Here is a 26784-nt window from a genome sequence, read left to right on the forward strand (position 1 = left end):
TCCCTTAGCCTTAAAGCAAAGGTGTGAATTCTTTCAAAGGATTGCGGGAGTTCCTTGTCTCTTAAAGTGTTGGCAATCAGGGCAGAAAGGGACAGGACAGAGAGGAGATGGGGCAAGCTCAGGTCCTGGCCCCAGCTTCCCCTTCACTGGCTCTGGTATCAAAAATTGCTTAACCTTCCTCAGCCAGAGCCGAGGAGCACCATCTGGCTGGGGTATTGTCTTGAGATGTTAGGGGGAAAAAAACAGTTGAGGGAGATCAAGGCCCTGCTCCTAGCCCAGGTTCCCTCGCTGTGTGTGGTTCATCAAGTCTGTTCTGTCTGAGCCCCAGCCTTATCATTTATAAATAGAGGGGTGGGCTGGATGAAGTCCAGGCTCTTCCAGCTCTAAATGATCTGACTCTCCTCTCCGTGGACACATGATCCACCCAGGCCTGCTGGGAAGCCGGAAAGAATGGCCAGGAATCATCCAAGAGAGACCGCTCCGAAGGACCGGGTGAAGCTGCCTATCCACACAGAGCCTATTGGGGCCACGTCGGTCTCTGAAAGCAAATTCACTGAGTGACTGGTTCCTACATTTCTTCATGCCTTTTCGTTTTGTCACACTCAGTTGACCAGTTTTTACTTTCCTTTAAAAAATATGTGTGTGATAGATATATATAACACAATCAGAGTCAGTTATTGCAATGTACACTCACATAATCATTGCAGAGGAAAATTTATATTTTTTCAAACTCTTGCTCCAGAAAGGTGTCTTCCACCCCTGGAAACATTAAAAGTATATTCTAAAGAATGTTAGAACATATAATAACTGGCTGCAGCTGTGGCAGCAGGGACAAGGCAGAGAGGAGAGACCTCTGCTGAGAACAAGGCAGAGACAAGGGTCCGCACCATCCTTGCAGGACTGCGGACCCAGAGGCACGGAGGCTGGGGAGCAAGGTGACTATCAAATGTTCCCTTCTAACTGCCTCTCTCTCTCTCTCTCTCTCTCAGCCTTCCGATCGCTTCTCCTAGGCCATTCACCTCTCTCTCTCTCTCTCTCTCTCTCTCTCTCTCTCTCTCTCTCTCTCTCTCTCTCTCCTGCTCCTCACCCCCCAGCTGCACCGGCTTCACCTTGCCTCCTTTCCCACTCTCCCATCCTCACCCTGGAAGCACACATCCCATCTGGGATGCATGGCTTTTTCCCCACAACAGGGGCTCCTCAAACAGGGCATGTTGCTCCTCAGCCTCAGTGAGCCAAACACCTCCCAGCCATGGAGGCACAGAAGCCACCAGGCTCCAAGCCGAGGCCTGTGGCTCCTTTCACCCACTGTGAGAACCAGACCTCAGACCTCCTCAGCTTGCATCCCGTGTCCCCTCTCTGCCAGCAATGCCGATCTATGCAGGAAAGAAGAGTTTTAAAAATCTATTTTGAGGCACTTACTGAAGCCATTCTTCAGTAATGTGGGAAACAGAGGAACGGAAAGAGAGTGTATGTGGACAAATTCTTTCTTCTCATATTTTAAGAAGCCGGGCAGGCCAGGATTCTGGGTGCAGGGAGGCCTTTGCACTTGTGGGATTAGAGATGAGTCCCAATCACATTCTCATAATTAAAATGAATCTATATTATATCCTCCCATAATAGCAATGCCTTAAAGTTACCTCTTACAAACACATGGCTGATTGCTATCTAACCAGAAACTTTAGCTAAATTCCTCTCACTGCTCAGGGGAGAGTTCCCCCCACCCCCACCCCCTGCCCTCTGACCTGCCCCCAGCACTGGTGTTAGGTTACTCCTCCAGTGAACTCAGGAACCTTTAGGGTTAGGGTACAACTCACTTTATACTGCATGTGGTTACCTGTAATTAGGGGGGCTTGCATGCCTCAAGAGTGTATAAGCTGGTGATGAGAATGCATTCTCTCTCTCTCTCTCTCTCTCTCTCACTCTGTGAGAACCTGGCTTCTGAAGTCATGGCGAGGTGAACACCCCAAAACTTTTTTTCTGTCTCTTAATTTCTTCCCTTCAATTGCACAACCCCCTAGGACCCATCCAGATGTGATGCTGGATCTCCCACAGTCTGATGGTACCTTGTGCATTGGCCCAGCCTCCTTTCTATAGGTTTCGGTTTCCCTCTGGCCCTACCCAGGAATTCTTAGGAATCTGGATCAAGGTTTCATGAACACCGCCCTATCTGGAAACATGCCTAAGGCACACCTGCAGATAGCAAGTAACCTTTGAACTCAGCATGAATGAAGAGAAGCCAGCGTTGGCGATGTAGATTGAGATGGAAAGCCTAGTCTCACTGCTTTCTGGGTGTGTGGCGTGGGCTGCTCTGTAGAGACCAGCGTGCGAGCCCTTCCCAAACCCCAGACAAGTATCTCCCTGCTGGCATCCACTCAGAGACTTCAGCATCCTTGGAAAATAGGTCCAGGCAGGGGTTGGTGTTGGGGAGGGGGCTTGGCCTCCTCACCTTGGGGCGCGTGCATGTGCTGCCTATAAGGGCTAGAGATTCACCTTCCACGGGTGCTTCGAACAGAAGAGCTTGATATGAGAAACCAAGTGGACCAGAACTGGAACATTCTCCAGGACTCTGAGCATCGCAGCAGAACCAGCTACTTGCAGGACCTATGTGCTCTTGCTCCCAGGAGGAGGCAGCCTCTCTCAACATACCTACTCCACTCTTCAGTGGGATGATCCTGATGGAATTCCCACCCCTTTGTTCTGGAAGGAGAGAGTGGGGTTGTCTTAGGTAACTGCTTCCTGGAGCTGCTGGTCAGATTATCTTCATGCTGATAAAATACAAAAACTATGAGTGGGGGGCTGTAGTGAACAGAAAGTTATTCTCTCACAGGTGAGGGGGCTCGAAGTCCCAAGTGAGGGACTGAGTTCCTGGGGAAGACATTCTCTGTCTGCTCCGAGGGTCCGCATCTCTTTTCTGCTCCTGTCCCTCAATTCTGACAGCATCTTGATGCGCCATGCCATCTTCACATCTGTGTTAGTCCGGGTAAACTAGAGAAACAAATCCAGGGAGACTTAAATGTGTATACAAAGGACGTTTATAGACAAGAGCAATTGAAGATTGAGAAAACATCCCAGCCCAGTCCAGATCAAGTCCATTAATTCTTTTTTAGCCCATATGTCCAATACCAATCTATGAAGTCCTCTTGAGACTCATGAAACACATGCAATGACACTGAATGCAGGAAGATCACAGACCAGTGGGTGGGAAGTCTTGTGAATCCAGTAGTGTTGTATGCATCTCAGAACTGGCAGGGGTCTCCATGTAATTCCATGAGCTCTGAAACTCTGACTGCCTCAGGTAGTTTCATGTGACTTCTCCTCAGAAATGTCTCAAAGGGAGTGATCCTTGGCAGTAGAGAGTCTCCAAGGGGGTGAGTAGAGAGAGAATGTCTCCCACCTCCAAAGAGGAAAATCCTGGAGTTCCCAGAATCCTCAGGAGAAGACCATGCTCACACAGAGGCCTCATTGGATAGACTAGACTCCATCCCTTCACTCTGAATCCTCTCAAGTCCCAATTTGACACCAGATTATGCAACTATCACACCATCCATTTGAGCCTGCTTCTTAGTGCTTCACCTGCTCTTTGTGTATCTGACAGGTGACTGGCTTTAAAGCCCTCCTTCAGTGACATGGCCTTGCTAACAAGACAAAGAAGGCACTCGTCCCCGGTGGGATTGCAGCCACAGTGTAGGGGTTAGGTTTCAGGAGACATGATTTTTTAGGGCACACAATTTAATCCAGAACGGTAACTAAGATTGATTTTGAACAGCTGGCAAAGAGGGAAGTTTATTCTTCTAGCACCAATGAGTTCAACGTCAGCACACTGTTTTACACTAGTCTCGTGTCCTGTTCTCATGGGCAGCCATGAGGATGGTGAGTTTTAGGTAACAACCTGGCTGGCTATGACTCTATAGACAACTCAGTGTCACAGAGTCATTCTGACTAATAACGACCCTATTGGACAGGACAGAACTGCTGCTTTTGGGTTTTGAGGTTACAAGCGTAGAAAGCCTCGTCTTTCTCCCGTTGACCGGCTTGGCTGGTGGTTTGGAATTGCTGTCCTTGCAACTGGTAGCCCAACTTGTAACCACTACACCACCAGGCAATGCCAGGAGGCCACAGAGAAAGGTTGCTGAGTTAGGTGGCACAAGGATCACTGCTTAGATGCCAATCTCATCACCAGGTAAAATCGTATTGGTGTCTAATAAGTTCTAACTAATATTGACCTTGTTAGGTAAGAGCAGTGATTAGGCAGCTTGGTCCTGAACTCAGGTCAAGGGTCATTAGGTAGATGGGAACCATCGAGGTTGAATTCCTCAAGGAATGGAAGAAAGGAAGATTCCAGGATGACCTAAAACTCCAAGGTTCACCTTAGCGGAGCCAGGTATCAGAATCTGGGGATGAATTAAGGAAGTAGTTTCCATAGAGATCCACTGATAAAGGAGGAGTGGCCCAGGTCGAGAGGTTGGGACACAGTCTTCCAATGGCAGGGAGGAGAAGGGTGACCAGTGACCAGCGGGACATTAATGGGAGAACCAGACAGTACTGGAGTCAACTGGTGAGGCAGAGGTCTGCCAGCTCAATGGTACCAACTTCCCGGAAGTTTCACTCCTGGCTCCCTCTAGGGAGGAATGCCCATGCAGAGGGAGAAGCCTCCAAAGGGAGCTTGGCTGACCAGGTTGCTTGTCTGTTCAGATTTCCAGGGAAAGGGAGCTGACTGGCTGTAGAAGGTGAGCCAAACGCACACTCAGCTGGAGCTTACAGGAAATTGGGGGTGGGGGTGGGGGCGGGGAGGGAATGTCTAAGAATAGCTTCCCCAAACCTTGATCTTCACTCTCGAGGTCACCTGACTCCCAAACAATCTCACTCTGAGGGGTCTTCTGCCTTCTGCCTTCACTTAAGACCTCTCAGCACGAGGCGGGAGCCCTCCAACCGTGCCTATGGAAAGAATCCCCAGGAAAATTGTCCGTCGACTGTTTTCAAGTCTTCCTTCTCCCACTGCCCCCATCTGCATCTAGGGTTCTGTTGGCCAGACAAACACAAAACCCTGATATGATCACCGAAGACAAATGGGTGAATAACCAAATGTGGTGAAGAAAGCTGATGGTGCCTGGCTATCAAAAGATATAGCATCTGGGGTCTTAAAGACTTGAAGGCAAACAAGCAGCCATCTCCCTCAGAAGCAACAAAGCCCACATAGAAGAAGCTCACCAGCCTGTGTGATCATGAAGTGTCAAAGGGATCAGGTATCAGGCATCAAAGAACAAAATATCATATCACTGTGAATGAGAGGGAGTGCGGGGTGGGAATCCACAGCCCATCTGTAGGCAACTGGACATCCCCTTATGGAAGGGCTGCAGGGAGGAGAAGAGCAAGTCAGGATGCCGTGTAGCAATGATGAAACATACAACTTTCCTCTAGTTCCTAAATGCTTCCTCCCCACCCACTATCATGATCCCAATTCTACCTTACAAATCTGGTTAGACCAGAGGATGTGCACTGGTACAGATAGGAACTGGAAACACAGGGAATTCAGGATGCACGATCCCTTCAGGACCAGTGGTGAGAGTGGCGATACCGGGAGGGTAGAGGGAGGGTAGGGTAGAGAGTGGGAACCAATTATAAGGATGTACATATAACCCCCCTCCCTGGGGGACAGACAGCAGAAAAGTGGGTGAAGGGAGGCGCCAGATGGTGCAAGATATGACAAAATAATAATTTATAAATTACCAAGGGTTCATGAGGGAGTGGGGAGTGGGGAGGGAGGGGAAAATGTGGAGCTGATGCCAGGGGCTTACATGGAGAGCAAATGTTTTGAGAATGATGAGGGTAACGAATGTACAAATGTGCTTGATACAATGGATGTATGTATGGATTGTAATAAGAGCTGTATGAGCCCCCAATAAAATTATTTAAAAAAAAACCCAAAACCAAACTTACTGCCATTGAGTCAGCGCTGACCCATACGGACTCTGCAGGCCCCCCAGGAGTCTCTGAGACTGTGACTCTTTGCGGGAGAAGAAGGCCTCTCTCTCTCCCACAGAGCAGCCAGTGGTTTCAAACTTCTGACCTAGCAGACACCAGCAAACGCGTCATCACTGCACTGCCAGACGTCCTTTGTCCACCCGGTCTCTGTGTAAATTAAAAAAATAGCAGTTCATCTTCAGGTTTGGCCAAGTGATGGGGGTTCTTCCTATAAACACTCTATGCATCGCAGCCCGTTCCCGAACCCTGGGCTTGGGATGCAGACCGAGCAGAATTTCAGGCCCTTTGTCTTTGTGCAGGAAGCAGCACGAGCCACCCCGTGAGAGGCCCTTTCCGTGTGGTCCTCACCGCTCCGGAACCCCTGCCTCCCACGCCGCCTCCACGTGCGCCTCTGCAGCCTGAACTTTGGCTCCAGGTCTGCGCACGCGCCAACACGCACACCCGTTTACCTGAGTGTCTAGTTCTCACTTTTTACACCGCCTGACTGTGTGTCATCTGACAGTTTGGACGAACAGGCATCCGTCAGGTGCCGTCAAGTCGGCTCTGACTCCGAGGGCCTCTCTACGCAGGACAACGTGAAGCACTGAGGCGCCTGCGCCGGCCTCACAGCGGTTCTCCTGCTGCAAGCAACTGCTGCAGCCACCGTGTCCATCCGTCCTGTCGACGGTCTTCCTGCTTTCGCCGGCAGTAAGAGCCTACATCTACAGGACGCTTGGGAGACACCGTAAGGGATTCCAGGGAAATGCCTGCCATGGTTGTGAAGGGGTGAGCAGAATGGCTGATGGCCCCTGCAGAGTGCGGGGCTGGGAACATGGAACGATTCCTCGTGCTCACCAGGTGGTAGGACTCACGTGCGCCTTGAAGTTGCAGTTTGGCTGTATGCTTTTCCCACGCCTGCGACGGGAAGCCAAGTACAGGCCTTTGTGGGCCCTTTGGACTAGTGAAGGGTGTGTAGACTCCATAAACTGGTGTTTTTTTTAAATTAAAAAAAGAATGCCTCTTGAGACTGGGGCAAAAAACAGCGGCACACTTTTGAGAAAGCAAAGGTGTTGGTTGTACGAGGGTGAGACATGGGGACACGGACATCTGAGGCCTGGTTGCCTCTAGATTCGATGTCAACGGCACCAAGAGTTGCTTTTACTGGAGTCTGTGGCAAGAACAGGATGGAACTGTAACCCCCCTACAGTTCATTTATTTATTTGTTCCAAGTGTGGAGGGAGGCGGAGAATCCGTACAGTCCCACAGAGAAACAATGGTTGTGGCCTAGAATGCTCTTCACCATGTGGGGAGGGAGCAACAGTGCTTCGTCCATCACTAGATGGACCAATGGGCTGTTTCTGGAGCCATCAGCAGGTCTCACTCAGACAACTGTGTTGGCCAAATGGCATCCATCCCTGTAGCACACCATTGTCCTGACAGCGGTTCCTTGTCCCAATGATCCCAGGTTGGTCTTGGTCCGGCGACATATCAAGAGGGCAAACTCCCAACAAGTGCACTGTGAGTGTCAATCTTTCGCTCAATAAGTACAGGGGAGGCCCAGGATCAGCAAAATCTCACACCCAGATGGCTCTGTCCAAGGCCTGTCACCACCTGTGGTTAGTAATGCCGTCTGGTCTGAAACTGGCTCAAAGGAAAACCGTCCATGGGCCAAACTGAGGGCTGGACAGACGGTCATCACCCTCAAGCGCTGGCCCTTAATCCTTTGTACAGACACTTGGTGGCATTTTGTGGGCTAATTAGGAGGATTGACCATTAGCATAAGGAGGAGTGGACGGCAATGGGAGTCCTGAGACCAGACTCTGGGATCACCTCCAAACCTTGGACAATGATCTGTTTTCCGTCTAGCAATCCACTTCTTTCCGCACAGGAAACCAAGGATCAAACACCGTACACGTTAGAATGGTGCAGCCAGAAGGAGAAACGCACACACCAGAGTGGCCATGTTGGTTGAAAAATAGCTGCAGAGACATGTATGGCACTAATCTGTACCAAACTGCACTAGGTGCTCACACCAACGCCCATGGCACCTGCCCCCGATTATGAACACAAACGGAAGGGAGCATAATCAGGAATGGACTGGCAGGTGGATTATATAGGCCCCGTTCCCTCCTGCCTCCACAGAGATTAGAGTATGCCCTTATGGGTATGAATGTAGTTACTAGCTTAACCCAAATAGCCCCATGTACATGAGCACGTCAGGCTGTTACAACAAAGGCATTACACAGGATTGAGTGTTATGGATGGGCTACGCTGCGGGATCGATAGTAACTCAGGTCGCAGTCACTTGGTGTATAACTAGGCAGCTGAGAATGAGGCACAATGGCACCACCACGACTGTGGGCTTGGTGGAAAGAAGGAACAATGGCCTGAAACAATGGATACGCACCTTACAGCCAAGGCCATCTCGGGAGGGCACCATAAGGTGCTGTCTGAGGCTTTGAGGGTGATAAATTTTACTACAAGTGTTTTAGGGCAGGAGAAAGATGGGACTTCCTGTTCCAGTAAAGAGCTAGTTTCAGAAACTCACCGGGGGCAGCTCGATCCTTTCAAATAGTGTTGCTATGAGTTGGCATCAGCCTGATGGCTGTGAGTTTGGTTTTGGGTTTTGAGGAGACCTGCTTGATTCTATAACTACCATCCAAGTGACATCACAGACCTGGAAGTGTATCCAGCCAGGCTGTTGCCAGGAGAACAGCAGCAACATCTTCTGAACCTGGTGCCAGGAAGTGAAACCATCTTGTGGTGCATGGTGTGGGTCACCCCCCCGGCGTGGAATGGATACTTGGTCTCTCTGGAAGTGGCTGAACTAACTGGCCTAACATGGGAACCCACCACCCATTACATGGTGGGTCTTCGCAGTCTTGTTTAACCTGGACTACATGCAAGACGGCCATCACATGCGGGATGCGGGAGCATATCCTTTTCTAGCCTTCAGAAGGATGGGTGACTTTCTTCACAATGTCTCGAATGACTTTCCCGGGGTAGCACATATGGTGTGCATGGCAGCTGCTGTCTTCATCACTGGAAGGAGAGCCAGGAGCTTGATCATAACGGAATGAGGAGAGTTATTCCTGGTGGTACCCACTAAACATCTGTCTTTCCAAGTATGGGCGTGTCCTACTCTACTTTCTTCCCTTCGGAGCTGCCAAGGTCTTCCTCATGTGGGTTCATAGCCGCACCACAGCGCACACCAAAAGCAGCGTCAGGGTCTATGGACAGCTCTTCCGCCCAAGTGCTGAGGCATACATTGGAACCTCTAGCCGGAACCAAATGACTAGCCGAGAGAAACACATGGGGGCGTATTCAAATCTCTGTGACTAAATGGGGGACAGTAGAAAAGGGGGACATAAGCTTACCCTTTCCAGGATGCAGAGTGTTGTAGAAACCTGGGTCTTGGTCACTACCGACTGATGTGGCCATGAGAAGATATGTATTACCCCTGGGATGGTTTAGGCTGGTAGGACCCTGACCAGGCTGTGCTGGGGAAACCCTTCTCTGTCTGCTTTGAGTTGAGCAAAACTCTGAGAGTTCCCTGGTCTCTCTGAAAGTGGGCCGGACCCCTGTATGCCACTGCCAACAGGGGGGAGTGCCAGGAACCACTGGTTGGTTATAATACAAAAACCTGCACATGACTGTGCTAGCGTACCTTGCTCCGAAAGGGACCCTGTGATGTCTGACTGCTGCTTATGGCTTTGGTGACTGCACAATGGAATGGGGAGTTGCACCTGGTGGTTGTCCCATGCTGCAGGGACCATCAGGGAATCTATACCAGAACCCTGGAATTACCGCCTTGGTAAAAGCCAGGTGATGCAAGCACAGTGTTCTCCACTGGTATGATTGCCTTTCTGATGGTTTTTGCTCTTCCCCTTGTTGTTTGTGATGATGCCATGGAGTCAGTTGTGACCCACAGTGACCCCATGCCCAACAAAGAAAAACACTCCCGGTCCCGTGCCATTCCACAGTTGTCCTGACTCTTGAGCCCATTGTCACGGCCACTGTGAGGTCAGAAGCCCCGGTGGGGAGCCATTTTTGCTCATCGGGAACCTCAAAGTCTCTGCCTCCCCCGGGAGGGCACTGAGTCTTAAGTCAGCCCTGTTGCCACTCAGGGATCACTGTGTAAGTAAGCTTCTTACTAAACCCTTTTACTGTCATCCAGAAGGTGCCAGCTTTGTTCTTTGGCCTCTTGCATGCCCCCATCCCCGCCCTTTTGGGGATGCAAATTTAGAGTAACTGATTCATGTCTACACAGGACCATGGCCATGGAGGCAGAGATGACCACTGGTCAACACAAGCCAAGGAAGCTTGGAAGCCACCTGAAATGAGGTGTCTCTGCTCTCTCCTCATTTGGGAATGATTCAGTTAAATGTATTCAATTCTTTCTAAAAAAAAAAAAACTATAATGAACATATCTTGCAATTCAATAGTTCAATCATATCAGGAGGGTTGTATAATAATTGCCACAATCGATTTGGAACCTTTTCTTCCTTCTTGTACTTATTGATGATGCTGACTCCCATTTACTATGTTCCCCCTTTCTGTGCCCCCAGGCAATCATCAATCCTGCTACTATCTTCATAATTCCATCCATTCCAGTTTTCTCATGTAGATAAATACTCAAAGCAAGCACAAATAACGAACAAGGACCCACAACAGTGACCATACACCACAGGCAAAGACCTCAGAAAACAGAGAATATTAAAATTTTAGAATAAGTTTACATTGGGGCCAGAGGGAGTTCTAATTACATGGTGTCACAATCCAGTCTAAGCACAGCTGCTAAAATCCACTTTCCAGTGTTTTCGTCTGGTATGTGTATTGGGGATTCACCTGGGACTCCATCCATGCAGGGACCCTGCAAATGTATTTTGGGCGACCACTATCATCTATATCTTGATACAACATTTCTAACTAAATTCTCAGTGGCTTTGAACTTAGCTACTAGTTGCATTTTCTTCTCCAAGTTTGGATCTTATTTGCAGTCTTTGGCTCACACGGGCAGCTGTGCTTCTTCCTTGTGAACTCAGCTGACTCCTCCCTTGGAGGGTTGCTTGTTTTGCGAAAACCTTTTTAGACCCCAGAAGCTATTTTCCATCATAGTCAGGCACCAAATAGCAGAGGGTTTTGTTTATTTATTAACTCCATTGAACAATGCATCGACGGGCTCTAAGCTGCTGAGGTCCCAGGAGCCATGTTGGGTCTAGCTCTGCACTGAGGGCCTGGCTAGCTGAGGCGCATTGTTTCTTCTCTCTTACTTTTGAACCTTTATTTTTTATTGATTTAATTATTAATTGATTGATTGATTAATTAATTAATTATCTTTTAAGCTTTTAATTCTAAATTAGGTGAAGGTGTCATACTCATTTTGTTTCGTGCCCTGGATTGTAGTCCCACTCACCCCACGTTCGCCCCGTGTTTCCTGTTGCCATTCCCCATTTCACGCATTTCTAACGCTTCGGAACTTTGTGTATGAAGGCCGCCCTCTTGGCCTCAAATGTTTGATTATTTGAAGGGGTGCAGACCATCCCAGGGTTATTGTTCTTTTAAGATCTGTCTACAACTTGGCTGAAATGTGAGCCGTGGGGTGAGTCAAATCCAGGTCAGAAGACTATCGAGGGTCCCTGTCCTTGTACATCCATCTGACTTATCCTGCTCCACGTGGATCCCCCACAACGAGATAAGTGAAGTGACCCCGATTTCCTTTGGTTCCCATAATTAGTTCAACTAACTCTGGTTCTTCTCAGTATAAGAGTGCCAAGAACACAGCCCTCAAAGAGCAAGTGAGACAAAATCACACTGGACCAGGTGTGAGCAGAAACAGAATTCACATCAGGCCATTCTTACCACCATTCCCTGATAAAATCTCCCCTTATCGTGCTTTATTTTATTTTGTGAAAATTAGTCTAACTCTAGCACAGAGTGAAAACCATAGGCTACACCTATGAAGCCAATCCCTTTGCCAAAAGAAGATCCCCATCCCTTAGAAAGGCACTGCTGCTTCTCTTCGGATTATTGCTTTTGCCTCTTGTTTCTGGAGAACAACATGACTACAATGTGGTATATGATGAACGAGCTCACTCCCGCGAGGACATATACACAGACTATCAAGGCTGCATCTCTGACCTGCAAGAAAAAGAGAGGGGCTCAGACTCCATGTCTGGAAATGAGCACAGTTTGTACATATCGCCAAAACCTATTACTCCAGGCTAGGGACTTGATTCCAACTCATAATGGCTCTGCAGGACAGAGTAGGACTGCCCCATATGGTTTTCCAAGTCTGTACTCTTGACCGAAGCAGGCTGCCACATCTTTCTTCTGCACAACCAGTATGGGTTCAAACCTCTGGCCTTTTGGGTTGGTAGCTGAGCCCTTAACCACGGTACCACCAGGGATCCTTGCACACTCAGCAGAGACATCAGGTTTAGGCCATCTCCCATGTCCCTTAGCTTGCCAAGGTACACTGGTGAGGCAACCAAGATTGTCAGAGTGGATGGGGCAAAGGTCAGCGGGTGGAGGCAGCTGGCATGAAATTCTTATGAACCGAAGTGGGTGATACTTTACTGTCCCTGGGGGTATTTGAAGCCCATGAATCCCCCCACAGAATGGCCATATAAAAGCAAGGGAGGCAGTCTAGGATGGCCGATTGAGAACTCTTGAAGTCAGTGTGAAGTAGAGGGCAATTGTAGACATGAAGACACAATGAATTGTGACCTCCAGGAGAGCAGTGGGCCTCATTTGTCTTGACTGTGACCATGCTTAGTCCTTCCAGGCACAGAGGTGCACTTGACATCTTCTCAGGAAATCGACTCAGCAAGGAACAGTGGTGAAGCACTTAAGGCTATTAGGAGTCCTGGTGGTGTAGTGGCTAGGCATTGGGCTGCTAACTGTTTGAAGTCATCACAGAAGAAAGACCAGGATTTCCACTTCCATAAAGTCAGTCTCAGAAACTCACTGGCAGAGTTCTGTTCTATAGAGTCACTATGAGCCATAATCAACTCAATGGCAGTGAGTTTAAAAGGAATTTTTGTTTTTGTATTTTGGCATAGGACAGTGGCTTGATTCACACTCTTAAAAAAGTAAAACAAAATGTTTATGTTGCATCGCAGAGCATATCATTAATTTTACATTTAACAACATAGAACCAGACAGTGTTTTTTTGTTCTGTTGTAAGTCAGATCTCAATGAACAGGGGCCAACGTGACATACTTAACAACAATGAGTAAGAAGACATCTCTGCAGAGGTGTACTAGGTAGATTTTAGGTAGATCTAAAGTAGAAGTTTGAAAAAGAATACTGAGAATCTGAAATGCAAGTCACATTTTAAATTAAATCTGCTTCCTTTTCATACTAGGAAGTTAGATGATTCACACGGATCCCAGTGAAGAGAGACGTACGCTATTGTTTTAAAGAAGCTAGCCAAAATAAAAACGAAGAGTGACAAGGCTCTTTCAAATGAGCTAAATGTCCTCACGAGTTAAACGGCAAAGAGAACTGCTGCTTTGAACGTTCTTGCAGAGAACACCTTCAGTGAACACATGCTAAGTTCTACTAACGTCACCACCTTGAATGAGCTGGGACACACGGAGAAGTTCTATTTCAATTAGGCTCACAGTGTGTGGTGTGATCATAACCTAGGCCATGGTTTTCAACCATGTAGGGTTTTTCCCTTTTGGGGTAAATTTGTCAATGCCTAGAGACATCTTCTCAAGTCTAGAGACATCTAGACTGTATACATGGACCTCGCCATTTGAAATACAGAGAAATCGAATATGCAGGATGAGGCCACGAGGAAGTATATTAGCAGCCAAAATGAGTCCAAGGGCTGACTGTGGAACAGCCCATCGATTGCTCATCTGTAAGTTCTGGTACAAGTTGAAGAAGATTCAAACAAGTCCATGAGAACCAAAATAAGACCTTGAGTGTATCCCATCTGAAGGTTGAGATCATCTCAAGAGCCGATTGAGCACACAGAGCACTAATGACAACGAGCCCTGGGATACCATCAGGAACATCCCACACGAAGAAAGCAAATGGTCATGGAAAAGACCACGAAGAAAGAAGAGAGCAAAGTGGATGTCAGAAGAGACTCTGAAACCTGCTCTGAAATGTGGAGTCGCTCAAGCAAAGGGAAGAAAGGAGGAAGTAAAAGAGCTGAACAGAAAATTTCAAAAGGAAATTTCACGATGGCAAAGTATTCTGATGAAATGTGTGAAGACCTGGCGGTACCAGCCAAAGAGGAAGAATATGCTCAGTATACATAGAGCTGAAGGAACTGAAGAAAAAAACCCAAGCCTCCAGTTGGTATATTGAAAGATTCTGTGGGCAAATTACAGATTGTGCAGTGCAGGAATCACTGAAAGAGGATGAAAGAAACACACACAGTCACTGTGTCACAAAGAACTAGCTAACCTTCAACCATTTCAAGAGAGAGTATAAGACCAAGTATCAATAGTATTGAAAGAAAAAGTCCAAGCTGCACTGAAGGCATTAGCAAAAACAAGACTCCAAGAACTGATGGGATGCCAACTGAACTGTTTCAATAAGCTAATGAAGTACTGGAAGCACTCACCGACCTATGCCAAGCAATTTGGAAGATGGCTCCCTGGCTAACTGATTGGAAGAGATCCGTATTTGTGCCTATTCCAAAGACAAGTGAGCCAAGAGAATGAGGAAGAAGTAACAAGCTTACCTGCCTCTGTTGATATCATGGCCCTTTCCCCCCACCCACTCAGGGCTGCAGATGGTCCCCACAAGGAAAGGGAGAGGAGAAAAGGGCTCAGGATGAAGGGAGAAGCCCAGGAGAGGTCGCCATTCATGGAGACATGAGACCAGGGACATTCCACCCCTGCTATTCAGGCCTTGTCCATTCCGCTCTCTCTACCTTGTCCCAGCCCATAGCAGAGGCCCAGGCACTGAGAGCTGGGGGAAGGTCTGGTTCCTGTAGATGGGGACACAGGCTGAGGACCCACCTGGTCACTGCGGGCGATTCCATAGCGCAGCTCATTCACAAAGTGCTCGCAGTTATTGCTGGTCAGATTGTAGAGCACCTCCTGCCCCACCCGCTCCTCGGCACGCTGGATGATCTTGCTGGGAGGTAGTGGTGGGTACTTGTCATCATGCTTGTTATTGACCCGGTACCTGTCCCGCCCGACCACATCGTACAGCAGTTCCTTCTTCACGATGGCCTTATCCGCCAGGGCAGACATGATACTGGCGGCACCAGCTCCAGCGAATTCACCTGTGGACGCACAAAGAGGAAACAGAGCGATTGGTCCCGGGCTGCAGGGCTGAGCTGACCCAGCACCATCCACAAGGAGGTAAAGGGAAAGGGATAGGACCCATGGCTGGGCGGTTTCAAGCAAGGTGTCTGTAATCTCTGGGCCCTGGTTTCCTAATCGGAAATGCGCTGTGTGAGCTCCACGACGGATGTTGTGATTACGTTCATCACCCAGAGAAGCTGGCCTTCGACCACCTGTGACGCTTGAGGAGCCCTCTGGATCGATGCCACGTGCATATCCAAAATTCCGAGGGAACAGATCTGACCCTCTCCTGATTCTGCCAAGGCTGCAGCTCATTGACCGACACACAACGATTCCTGCAGAGAGGGCGGATGGGAGCACACAAGGATTCTCCACCCTTCTGGAAGCAAAGGGATCCAACCTCACAGCTGCTGGCTGAGATGTGACATGTGTGAGCCCAGCAGGGATGAGGGCACAGCCCCAGCTGGGAGAGCAACAGAGCTCCCGAAGTGAAACCACCTTGACCTAAGGGAGCCGGGGTTCTAAGGAGGACAGGATGGCTGTGAGGGGGAGCGGATGCACCCTCCTGACCCAGCCAACCTGGTACAGTGAGAGGAGGGAACCATGCTTTCAACTGAGAAGTTGGCTGTGAATTCAAGAGGTGCAGCCCTGGAGCCCTGGCTTACATATCAGGAGAGAAGCTCAGTTTTATCCAATGAGCAGCAGTAAGTGTACCTGTTGACTTGGGCAGAACCAAGCTTCAGCTGTGGCACCACGTGGCAGCAACAAGCAGTGGCAGGAGGGATGGAGCAGACTCTAGGGCCTGCTGTGTTTGGCCTTCCAAAGAGGGTGGACCGCTTTGCTCTGGATAGAACTCTTTTTTTACCACTTCTTTCTTTCTTTTTTAAATTGTTTTATTAGGGCCTCATACAACTTTTATCACAATCCATACATACATCAATTGTGTAAAGCACATTTGTACATTCATTGCCCTCATCATTCTCAAAACATTTGCTCTCCACTTAAGCCCCTAGCATCAGCTCCTCATTTCCCCCCTCCCTTCCTGCTTCCCCCTCCCTCGTGTTCCCTTGATAATTTATAAATTATTATTTTGTCATTTCTTGCCCTGTCCGACATCTACTTTCACCCACTTTTCTGTTGTCTGTCCCCCAGGGAGGAGGTCATATGTAGATCCTTGTCATCGGTTCTCCCTTTCTAACCCACCCTCCTTCTACTGGGAGCAGTATCGCCACTCACACCACTGGTCCTGAAGGGATCACCTGCCCTGGATTCCCTGTTTTTCCAGTTCTTATCTGTACCAGTGTCCATCCTCTGGTCTAGCCAGACTTACAGGGTAGAATTTGGATTATGATAGTGGGCGTTGTGGGGGAGGAAGCATTTAGGAACTAGAGGAAAGTTGTATTTTTCATCATTGCTACATCGCACCCCGACTAACTCATCTCCTCCCCAAGACACTTCTATAAGGGGATGTCCAGTGGCCTACAAATGGGCTTTGGGTCTCCACTCTGCAACTACCCCCATCATTCACTATGGTAAGATTTTTTTGTTCTGATGATGCCTGACACCTGATCTCTTAGACACCTCATCATCGCACAGGCTGGTGTGCTTCTTCCATGTGGGCCTTGTTGCTTCTGAGCTAGATGGCCGCTTGTTTAGCTTCAAGCCTTTAAGACCCCAGACGCTATATCTTTTGATAGCCAGACACCATCATCTTTCGTCACCACATTTGCTTATGCACCCATTTGTCTTCAGTGATCATATCAATGATATGATATTTTGTTGTTTGCTGCCTGATAACTGATCCCTTCAGCACCTCGTGATCACACAGGCTGGTGTGCTTCTTCCACGTGGGCTTTGTTGCTTCTGAGCTAGATGGCCGCTTGTTTACCTTCAAGCCGTTAAGACCCCAGATGCTATATCTTTTGATAGCCGGGCACCATCAGCTTTCTTCACCACATTTGCTTATTCTCCCACTTTGTCTTCAGCAGTTGTCTTGGGAAGGTGAGCATAATAGAATGCCAATTTAATAGAAGAAAGTATTCCTTGCATTGAGGGAGTACTTAAGTGGAGGCCCAGTGACCTTCTGCTGCCTTAATACTAAACCTATAAATATATGCACATAGCTCTATTTCCCCATCCTGATATATAAATATATTTACATATGTACATATCTTTATCTAGACCTCTATAAATGCCCTTTGCCTCCCAGCTCTTTCCTCTATTTCCTTTTACTTTCCTACTGTCCTACTATCATGCTCAGTCCCCACCAGGGTTTCAGCAATTCCTCTTGGTTACATTACCTGTGATCATGCCTTACCAGGCCTCCCTCACCCTCCTCTCCACCGATTTGGATCACTTGTTGTTCTCTTGTCCCCGGGTTTGTTAACACCACTACCTTTCCCCTCACCTCCCCCTCTCCCATGTCCCCCGAACTGTCGGTCCCATTGTTTTCTCCTCCAGATTGTTCATCCAGCTTACCTTATTTAGACAGACCTGCGGAGATAATAACATGCACAAAAACAAGGCAGAGCAAAAACAAGCAATAGTATGCAACAAAACAACAACAACAAACCAATGACAAAAACAAAACAAAATACAGCAAGAAAGAAAAGCTTGTAGTTAGTTCAAGGATGCTTGGTTAGCCTTTAGGAGTGTTTTCCAGTCCAGTCTGTTGAGGCACCATGCCCTGGCCCCAAAGTCCACCTTCAACATTCTCTGGGGACCTTGCCACTCCATTCCCTTGCTGTTCTGTTGCACCCCCTTAGTGTTTTGCCTCAGAATGGTGGGATCAGATCGGGTGCAATTCCCACACTGTCTCTGGTGTTGTTCTCTCTAGGGGTATGGGTCAGTGAAGGGCGTCATGTCTCATAGCGGAGCCGGCCATGTGGCCCTCTCTGTGGACTGGCTGCTCTAATTGGGAACATCGTCCTCACGGCCCGGTAGGCCAGGATGTGCTCCACTCTCTTCTCCTCCCCCTTCATCTGCTCCCGTGTGCTCCAATCAGATATGTCCCTCTCCCGGAGCTGGAGATTCAATGCCGTCCTTTGAAATAAAATCTTCTGGGGGGGGAGGGGCAGGTGTCCACTTAGTAGTTGGGATTGGGGCCGGCCCCCTAGACCTCTCCACTATTCCACGCCGGCATGTTGCATTCACATCTTAGAGCACTGGGTTGAAGTCTGGTCCCTCTTTCTCTGTGGAGAATTCTAAAACTCTGGAAAATCTAGCAGACTCAGACTTGTTACAAAGAGGCCTGGCAGTGCATGAGAAATTAATTGAGAAAAATAAGAGATGGTGTGGCAGTGATTGAGCTCTGGGCTCGTGGATGAAGTCAGTGTGATTATCCAAAGAATGGGACCACGTGGGCTCTGCAAGGGAGGCCCCATGAGGTTCAACCTCCATGTAGGCCCAGGTGGCAGAGCCTGGACAAGGAAGGACCCACACCTGAGAAGGAGGGTCTTCTTAAATCGTCTACCTCGTGTGCTATCCTAGTGAGTGGTACAGGGGTACACAGGCAAAAGATCAGAAACTCCTGGTTCTGATTCTGCCCAAAGGCTCTTGACCTGTTAATTAACCTTGGTACACCAATGCTGTGGAAGGATCCAAGCACACACTCAGATTGATTACATTGACGCACATCAGTGTAATCCTTTAAAAAATAATTATCTAGTAAAAAAGTTATCCCATCGAAGAAATTGCTAAGCAAACAGTGATAGAAATGGCATGTGGATATGCATCCTCCCCCCCAAAAAAATCAGAATCGTGTGATGCTACTAAAGTAACCACCAAACCCAACTCACTGCTGTGGAGTCCATTCTGACTCATAAGGACCCTACAGGACAGGGTAGAACTGCCCCTGGGGTGTCTAAGTTCGAACTCTTCACAGTAGTAGAGCGTCTCTGGGAGATGCTACTCAAGCAACAACTGAATGTTGGGAACAGTCCATGTGGACACCAGAGCATCCTGGTCCAAGGCACAGAGTCAAGAGTGGCGCAGCCAGCACTTGAGTAGCACCATCCTCATATACGAGTGGTGTGTCTTTGGGAAAGTTACAGTGGTCACAAAAGCGATCATTGTTTTTGGCAAGGTGTGAAAGGTAAGGGGCTGAGCTTACTAAGAGCGACCCGGTGCAAAGCAACTAAAAGCCTGGGTGCATGGAGAGAACAGCGTTTCTCACAATTGAATTGTGTCTTCCCAAAGAATGTGTTGAATTCCCGGTCCTGATAACCGTGGATCAGATCCTGTTGGGATTATGTCCTTTGGTTATGCTTGTGACCCACAGAGACCAGAATGGACACGGAGACACATTTGGAGGCAGACATGTGGGAAACAGAAAGATTTCTCCCAAGTTGTCTCCCCCAAATATATGCCTAACTTAATTGCTTGCTACAAGTGATTAATGACTGCACTTGGAGGTCAACAGAAGTAGGTCAGGGGTTATTCTCCCTAAGGGTTATCAGTCATCCAGAGCAAGAAGTCACCACTGTTTATCCCACAACAAGTACGGCCCACTCCCTTCTGATAAGGATAGTAGATTGTTTCCCTGAAGGAGAGCCCAGGGATGTCAAGCCCACTCAAGGGAGACCAAGTTTAGGCCGCCATATTGAGTCTAGGGTCTGCCCTTCTTGTCACATGTATTCCCCCAGTGCCTCCCCTTCCTATGTGCACACCCCTAGCTCTTCCCCTTCCTGTCACACTTATGCCTATCGTACAACTCCTTCCTATGATGCGTATGCCTATTGTACTGCCCCTTCCTGTGACGTGTGGTTACCTGTAATCACGCCCCCCTAAGTAGTTAAAAACCTTGGTTAGCAAGAAACGTGGCTCTCTCTCACTCACTCTCCTTCCCTCTCTGCCTGTGCCATGCGCAGACCTGGCTGTTGAGATCATGGCCATCCAGGAGGCAAGCATGCTACCATGAAACGTGTCTGACTTCTTTATTTTACTCTCTGTCCTATCTCTCTCACACTGTATAACTTTATTGTAATCTTTATGTATCTCAGCTGTATAATTGCACTTACTGAGTCCGTGATTACTTGTGGGGACTGGCCTTTTCCCCCCACACAGACACATACCACGTGAGGGCCATCATCAACTCAAGGCACACCAAGGAACCAAAGAAGCACTGGGCTACCACCAGGGTAATGCCAACGTGGTTGAGATTCTGATTTGGACTTTTAGCCTCTTGAACTGTGGCAGTGGTTGCACATGGGACTGCCAACAGCAAGGTCAGCAGTTCAGAACTACCAGCCATTCTGTGGGAGAAAGCCAGGAGACTCAGGAGCCGTTCTCGTCTGTCCTCTAGGATCATGATGAGTTGGACCCAACTGGATGGCCGTGAGTGAGTTCTTGAAAGACATCAAGCTGTGGTCTTTATACTTATGCAGCCTCAGGGAATGAAGAGGGTACTGAAGGCTGTGATGAGCTTTGCTCGAGAAAGGTGTGAGGTCCGGAGGTGTGAGCTTAATTTCTCTTCCCGAGATGTTAGAGGTGTTAGGGTTGTTATTAGGTGCTGTGAAGTTCATGCCTACTCTTAGTGACCCTCCGGACAGCCAAAGGACCCTTCCTGGTTCTGTGTGAGTTTCATAATCATCGTTATGTTTGCATCCATTGTTGCAGGTGCTGTGTCAGTCCAGCCTCCTCCTTTTCATCGATCCTCTACAAGGTCAAAGATCCGTGGGAAGGGGAAGACAGTCAAGGCGCTGGATCGGCACAATGACTGCATCAATGGACTCAAACATAACAATTGTGAGGATGGTGTGGGACCGACCGGGGAGTGTTTCCTTCTGTCATACAGAGCTGCTATGAGTCAGAACTGACCGGAAGGTCTAATGGCTAGTTTGCCTACCATGATATCATTTTTCCAGGGACTGGTCTCTCCTGCTAACATGCCCCAAGTCCATGAGATGATGTGGTAGTTACATAATCTGGTGTCAATTTGAGGATTAAGAGTGTAGGGGTGGAGTCCAGCCTGTCAATTGGGAGATAGCCAATGAGACCTCTGTGTGGGCATGGCCTTCTCCTGAGAATTCTGGGAACTTCACTGTTTCCTCCCTGGAGGCAGGAGTCACACACTCTGTCTCGGTTCACTCCCTTAGAGACTCTCTACTGACCAGATACTTGGCACTATGCTGAGAGACCCCGCGCCCTGGGAACTGAAGAAGCCATGTGGAGACCCCTGCCAGAGCTGAGATGCTTGCAATGCCACTGTATCCACAAGACTTTCTACCCACTGGCTTGTGATCATCCTGCATTCAACATCATTACATCATTGCATGTGTTTCCCGAGTCTGAAGAGGACTTTACAGATTGGTAATGGACATATGGGTTAATATCAGACTTATGAGCTTGGACTGCACTGGCTTTCTTAATGTACAATTACCCTTTATATAAAACTCTCTTTTAAACCCATGTGAGTATTTATGAATTTGTTTCTCTAGTTTCTGAAGTCCTGCCCTCCTAACTTCTAAGAAACATACTGGCTGTACTTGTCCTCAGACAGGCTTGTTTGTCCCCCTGGAGGTCAATTGTCCTTTCAACATTCCTCACCAGCAGCACAAGCAATTGCATTAATTTTTTTGTTTGGTCTTCCTTATTCATTCTCCAGTTTGCACATCCCTATGAGGCAATTCAAAAGACCATGGCTCAGGTCAGACACACGTTAGTCCTCAAAGTGAAATCTCCAGCCTTTAACAGCTGGGAGAGGTCTTGTGCAGAAGAATTTTGCAATGGAATGCGTCATTTGATTTCGTGACCCCTTCCTTGAGTACTGACTGTGACCCAAAGTCCAACTGAATTCTTGACAATTTCAATCTTCTTTCCATTCATGTTATCTGTTGGTTCAGTTGTGAGAATTTTCAATTTCCTCACATTGAGTTGTAATCTACCCTGAAGGTTGAAGTCCTTGATCTTCATCAGCAAGTGCCTAGTCTTCTTTGCTTTTAGCAAGCTTGATTGTGTCACCTGCCTGTCATAGGTTGTTAATGTCTTCCTCCAATCCCAAGGCCACATTCTTCTTCATATAATCTGCTTCATAGATTATTTGATCAGAGTAGAAATTGAATATGTATGGTCTAAGGATGCATCCTGGATTCATGCTTCTCCCGATTAAAAAAAAAATGTAGCATTCATTTACCCTTTTGGAATAATTGTCTCTTGGTGTATGCACAGGTTTTGCATGTGCACCATGAAGTGTCTTAGAATCCCCAGGCTTCTCAAGGTTGCCCACAGTTTGTAAGAATCCACACAGTTGAAAGTATGGATTTTCATAGTCATTAAAACACAAGTAAACACCTTTCTGGTTTACTTTTCTGTCTTTACCAAGAGCTTCCTGATGTCAGAAATGAAACCCTTGTTCCATGTCCTCCTATGAACCCAGTTTGAGCTTCAAGAAACTCCCTATTGATGTGTTGATGCAACCCCTTCATGAATGTTAATTGATCATTTCCATATTCTATTCCATGACCACTCTTTGGGATGGGCACAGATACTGTGAGTTGGCCAAATGGCTTTCCCCAAAATATCTTGGCATAGACTAGTGAGTGCTTCCAGTGCTGGATTGGCTCACTGAAACATTTCCATTGGTATTCTGCCAGTTTCACCGCCAGTCTGCTAGCTTTGTCCTACTTTGTAGGCATGCATGTTGCCGTGCTGCCGGAAGAGTCCTCAGTAGTTAAAATACCATCAGGGTCACTTGTTGTGACCACGTTTCCGAGGAGCTTCCAGAAGAACAACAGACTAGGAAGAAGAAACAGGCTCTCTGCTTCTGAAGAAGGAGCTGCCGTCAGCCTTCTGAAGAGTATTAAAGATGGTCTTATGCAAAGAAGAACCATCCAATAGAGAGGAAGCAGAGGACAATATAAAAAACATGGAGTATCCAAAAAGCACAGTGTCTGTGAAAGTGGAAGGAACAAGTCCAGGGCCCACTGCCCAGGGCTGGCTTTTTGGAGAAAGGCAGGGGCACTTTTTCCACTTTAAGGATAAAAGGCAGATTCTGTGGTTAACTGGGGCTGCGTCCATCTGGTTACTCTAGTCGTGGATGAGGCTCAAAGTACAAGGTGGGCGAAAGACCTTTTCAGGAATGTGTGTCATGACTATTCAAAGTAAGCCCTAATTGGAAGGAATCTGATGTCCATCAGCAGAAGTATGGTGACAAACAGGGTTAGACATTTAAAGGGCTAAAGTATTAAAACCACTGCAATGGAAAAGAACTACTGGCAGGTCCAATATGGAGGCGTCCGGTGGCAGTGGGAGTGGTGAAGAGTTCGCCAAGCTCCAGGAATAAATCAAGGTGATGAGGGTGATGGATAACAGAACAGCACGTGAATAAAAACTACAGTTCCAACCGCTTTTTCGAAGGGAAAATGCACGTCAAACCTGTAAACAACTCTATGAGTCTTTGATGGCAGCTCATCCCAGTAGGATAGAATCATTAAAAAAAAAAGTATAGCTCAGACCTCCGCCATACTAATAAATCTTCAAGATGATAGAGAAAAGAATCAGGATGATTTAATGTTATTAAGACCACTTGGGGAAAAAAAGAGACAAGGTCGAAATGGATGCAGTCAGAACTGAATGTTGAAGAAGTAGTCAGTGACAGAAGCCGGATGGTGCTTAATGAATGCTGCCGAATTCACTTCAAGCCTCAAAAGAATGAAGCAAGAAAGAGAGAGACTTTTCTTTACAGGACCAGGTCATCTCATAAGAGCTAATTGTGGCAGACATCAGTGGGGGGTGGGGGTGGGGAGCGGGTGCTTCCTAGAATGCTTTCTGCACCAATAGTCCAAGACCTTTTGTTGATTTCAGACCCACAGAGCCAAGACCTCAAACTTAAATAATTCTGAAAATTATGGAGATCTCAACTATTATTTTATACCGATTCTGTAAAAAAATGTTTTCTAATGTAATTTGTCTGGGGAGTGGGGTGGGATAAGAGCTAATGTTAGATGCAATGATACAGACGATTCGCAGGGATGATGTCAAGTGAGAGACACAGAAAAAATTATCAGGCTGTGTGAGTCCTCTGATATTGAGTTGTAGAAAAGGCAAACGTAATCTACAGTGCGAGAAACCAGCATTCTGGCGGCCTTTGGGGGCAGAATGGACCATTGAAGATGAAGGCATGAGGGATCCTTTTTGGGGGGTTGGTACCTAATTCTGGATACTCCTATGAATGCATGCATTTTTAGACATGTACTGGCTGCACAAGTTATTATAGCTCTTCGCTTTACGATGTTTATGTGAAGAAAAAAATCTCCAAGTATTTTCAGCCTTCTTTTACAGGTAAAAGCTATATTCAGAACCACATCTGTCTGCCCAAATACCTGTGTCCTTTCCTGGAGTTGAACCTGTGTTTCAAAGAGTCATAATTTGAAAAGAATGGAAAAGCAGAGAGACTCTACTGGCCACACATCTCAAGTCCTCCATAGAATCCTGGAAGTCCCAAGAGATCCTTTTGAAAAGTAGTGCCAGACAATTGGTGAAATTTCGTTTTGTTTTAGCACTCCGGAATCAGCCATCAGTTAAGGAGCAGAAAGGATGTTAGACTCACGTGCTACCCACAAGCCTCCCCATCTTCACCCAGCACACACAGCAGCCCTTACTTGGGGGGACCAGGTGGATCACATATCCATCGCCAACGTAGATGGCCCAGTGTCTGTAGGCAGGGCGGAAAATCTCCACTAGGTCTCCAGGCTTGAGCTGTAAAATCAAGGACGGGGTTGTTAATGGTGGTTTGTTGATTTTGGAAGTAGGAGTGGGGCTCAGTTAAGAAGGTGTAACAGCTTAGCGGCTGCTCAACTATCTGGTCATTTGGACGTAGGTCCCAACACTACCATTCTGATACTGGTCCAACTCCATGAACCTGGGCCACAGACCTGCAAACACCATGGCCCTGCCCACCTGTTATTTCTTGTTCTTTCTTTTATAAAGATCATTTTATTGGGGGCTTATACAACTCTTACCAAAATCCATATATCCATCCATTGTATCAAGCATGTTTGTACATATGTTGCTATCATCATTCTCAGAACACTTGCTTTCTACTTGAGCCCTTGGTGTCAGCTCCTAACTTTCCCCCTCCTTCCCTCATGAACCCTTTATAATTTATAAATTATTTTTTTCAAGTCTTGCACTGTCCAATGTCTCCCTTTACCCGCTTGTCTGTTGTCAAACCCCTGGGAGGGGGTGATAGATAGGTTCTAATAATCTGGCACTCTGAGACGCTCACCTTCCCAACAGGATCAATGAAGACAATGTGGGTGCATAAGCAAATGTGGTGAAGAAAGCTGATGGTGCTTGGCTATCAAAAGATATAGCATCTGGGGTCTTAAAGGTTTGAAGATAAATCAGTGGCCATCTAGATGAGAAGCAACAAAGCCCACATGGAAGAAGCACACGAGCCTGTGTGATCATGCATTGTCAGGTATCAGGCATCAGGCATCAAAGACCCAGAGCGAAAAAATCATAATGGGAATGAGGTGAGGAGTGTGGAGCGGAGGCCCAAAGCCGATCTGTAAGCAATTGGACATCCCCCTTAGAGAAGGGTTGTGGGGAGAAGAGGGGCCAGTCAGGGTGCAATATAGCATCGATGAAACATACAGCTTTCCGCTGGTTCTTTAATGCTTCCTCCTCCCATAGTATCATGATCCTAATTCTACCTTACAAATCTGGCTAGACCAGAGCATGTACATGGATACAGATAAGAGCTGGTAACACAGGGATTACAGGACAGATAAACTCCTCAGGACCAATATTGAGAGTAGCCATACCAGGAGGGGAAGGTGAAGGTGAGGGGAGATAGAGGGAACTGATCACAATGACCCACGTGTTCTTTCTATTTTAAAAATCATTTTATTGGGGGCTCGTACAACTCTTATCACAATCCATATATCCATCCATTGTGTCAAGCACATTTATTTGTACATGTTGCCATCATCATTCTTAAAACATTTGCTTTCTACCTGAGCCCTTGGTATCAGTTCCTCATTTTCCCCTCCCTCCCTGCTCCCCCTCACCCCATGAACCCTTGATAATTTATAAATTATTATTATTTTGTCATATCTTGCACCATCCGACGTCTCCCTTCACCCACTTCTCCGCTGTCCGTCCCCCAGGGAGGAGGTTTTATGTAGGTCCTTGTAATCTGTTCTCCCTTTCTCCCTCACCTTCCCTCCACCCTCCTGGTGTCGCCACTCTCACCACTGGTCCTGAGGGGTTCATTAATCCTGGATTCCCTGTGTTTCCAGTTCCTATCTGTGCCAGTGTACGTCTGTGGGTCCAGCCAGATTTGTAAGGTAGAATTGGGATCATGATAGTAGATGGGAGGAAGCACTCAAGAGCTAGAGGAAGATTGTATATTTCATCGTTGCTATACTGCACCCTGACTGACTCGTCTCCTCCCCACAACTCTTCTACAAGGGGATGCCCAATTTCCCACAGATGAGCCCTGGGTCCCCACTCCGCACTCCCCTTCATTCACACTGCTATATGTTATTTCTAGTGGCAAGTTAAGAGGTTTTCCCATTAGCTGGAACTTCTGTCTTACTCT

The 26784-nt window shown here is 47.6% G+C and overlaps 1 protein-coding gene across 1 annotated transcript; it reads right to left on the minus strand.

The window, feature by feature from the left end:
* Nucleotides 1-11988: 11988 nt before the first annotated feature.
* On the minus strand, nt 11989-25124 carry LOC142445586 (phospholipase A and acyltransferase 3-like). Its single transcript, XM_075547544.1, has 4 exons — nt 25081-25124; nt 24839-24996; nt 14949-15217; nt 11989-12102 (listed from the first exon to the last, which is right to left on the minus strand). Exons 1-4 carry the CDS (start codon nt 25122-25124, stop codon nt 11989-11991), a joined length of 585 nt encoding a protein of 194 aa, XP_075403659.1.
* Between the last annotated feature and the right edge of the window lie 1660 nt (nt 25125-26784).

The sequence above is a fragment of the Tenrec ecaudatus genome, chromosome 4 (genome assembly GCF_050624435.1).
Source record: "Tenrec ecaudatus isolate mTenEca1 chromosome 4, mTenEca1.hap1, whole genome shotgun sequence".
NCBI classification, from domain to species: domain Eukaryota; kingdom Metazoa; phylum Chordata; class Mammalia; order Afrosoricida; family Tenrecidae; genus Tenrec; species Tenrec ecaudatus.

Bases quoted from the DNA above. Each gene is read 5' to 3' on its own strand.
- LOC142445586 (XM_075547544.1), bottom strand. From the start codon at position 25,124: ATGGTGTTTGCAGGTCTGTGGCCCAGGTTCATGGAGTTGGACCA. The intron at 15,218-24,838 runs GTAAGGGCTGCT...GTGCGTCCACAG, and splicing joins GATCCACCTGGTCCCCCCAA to GTGAATTCGCTGGAGCTGGT. The intron at 12,103-14,948 runs GTGGGTCCTCAG...TTTTTCTTGCAG, and splicing joins GAATCGCCCGCAGTGACCAG to GTCAGAGATGCAGCCTTGAT.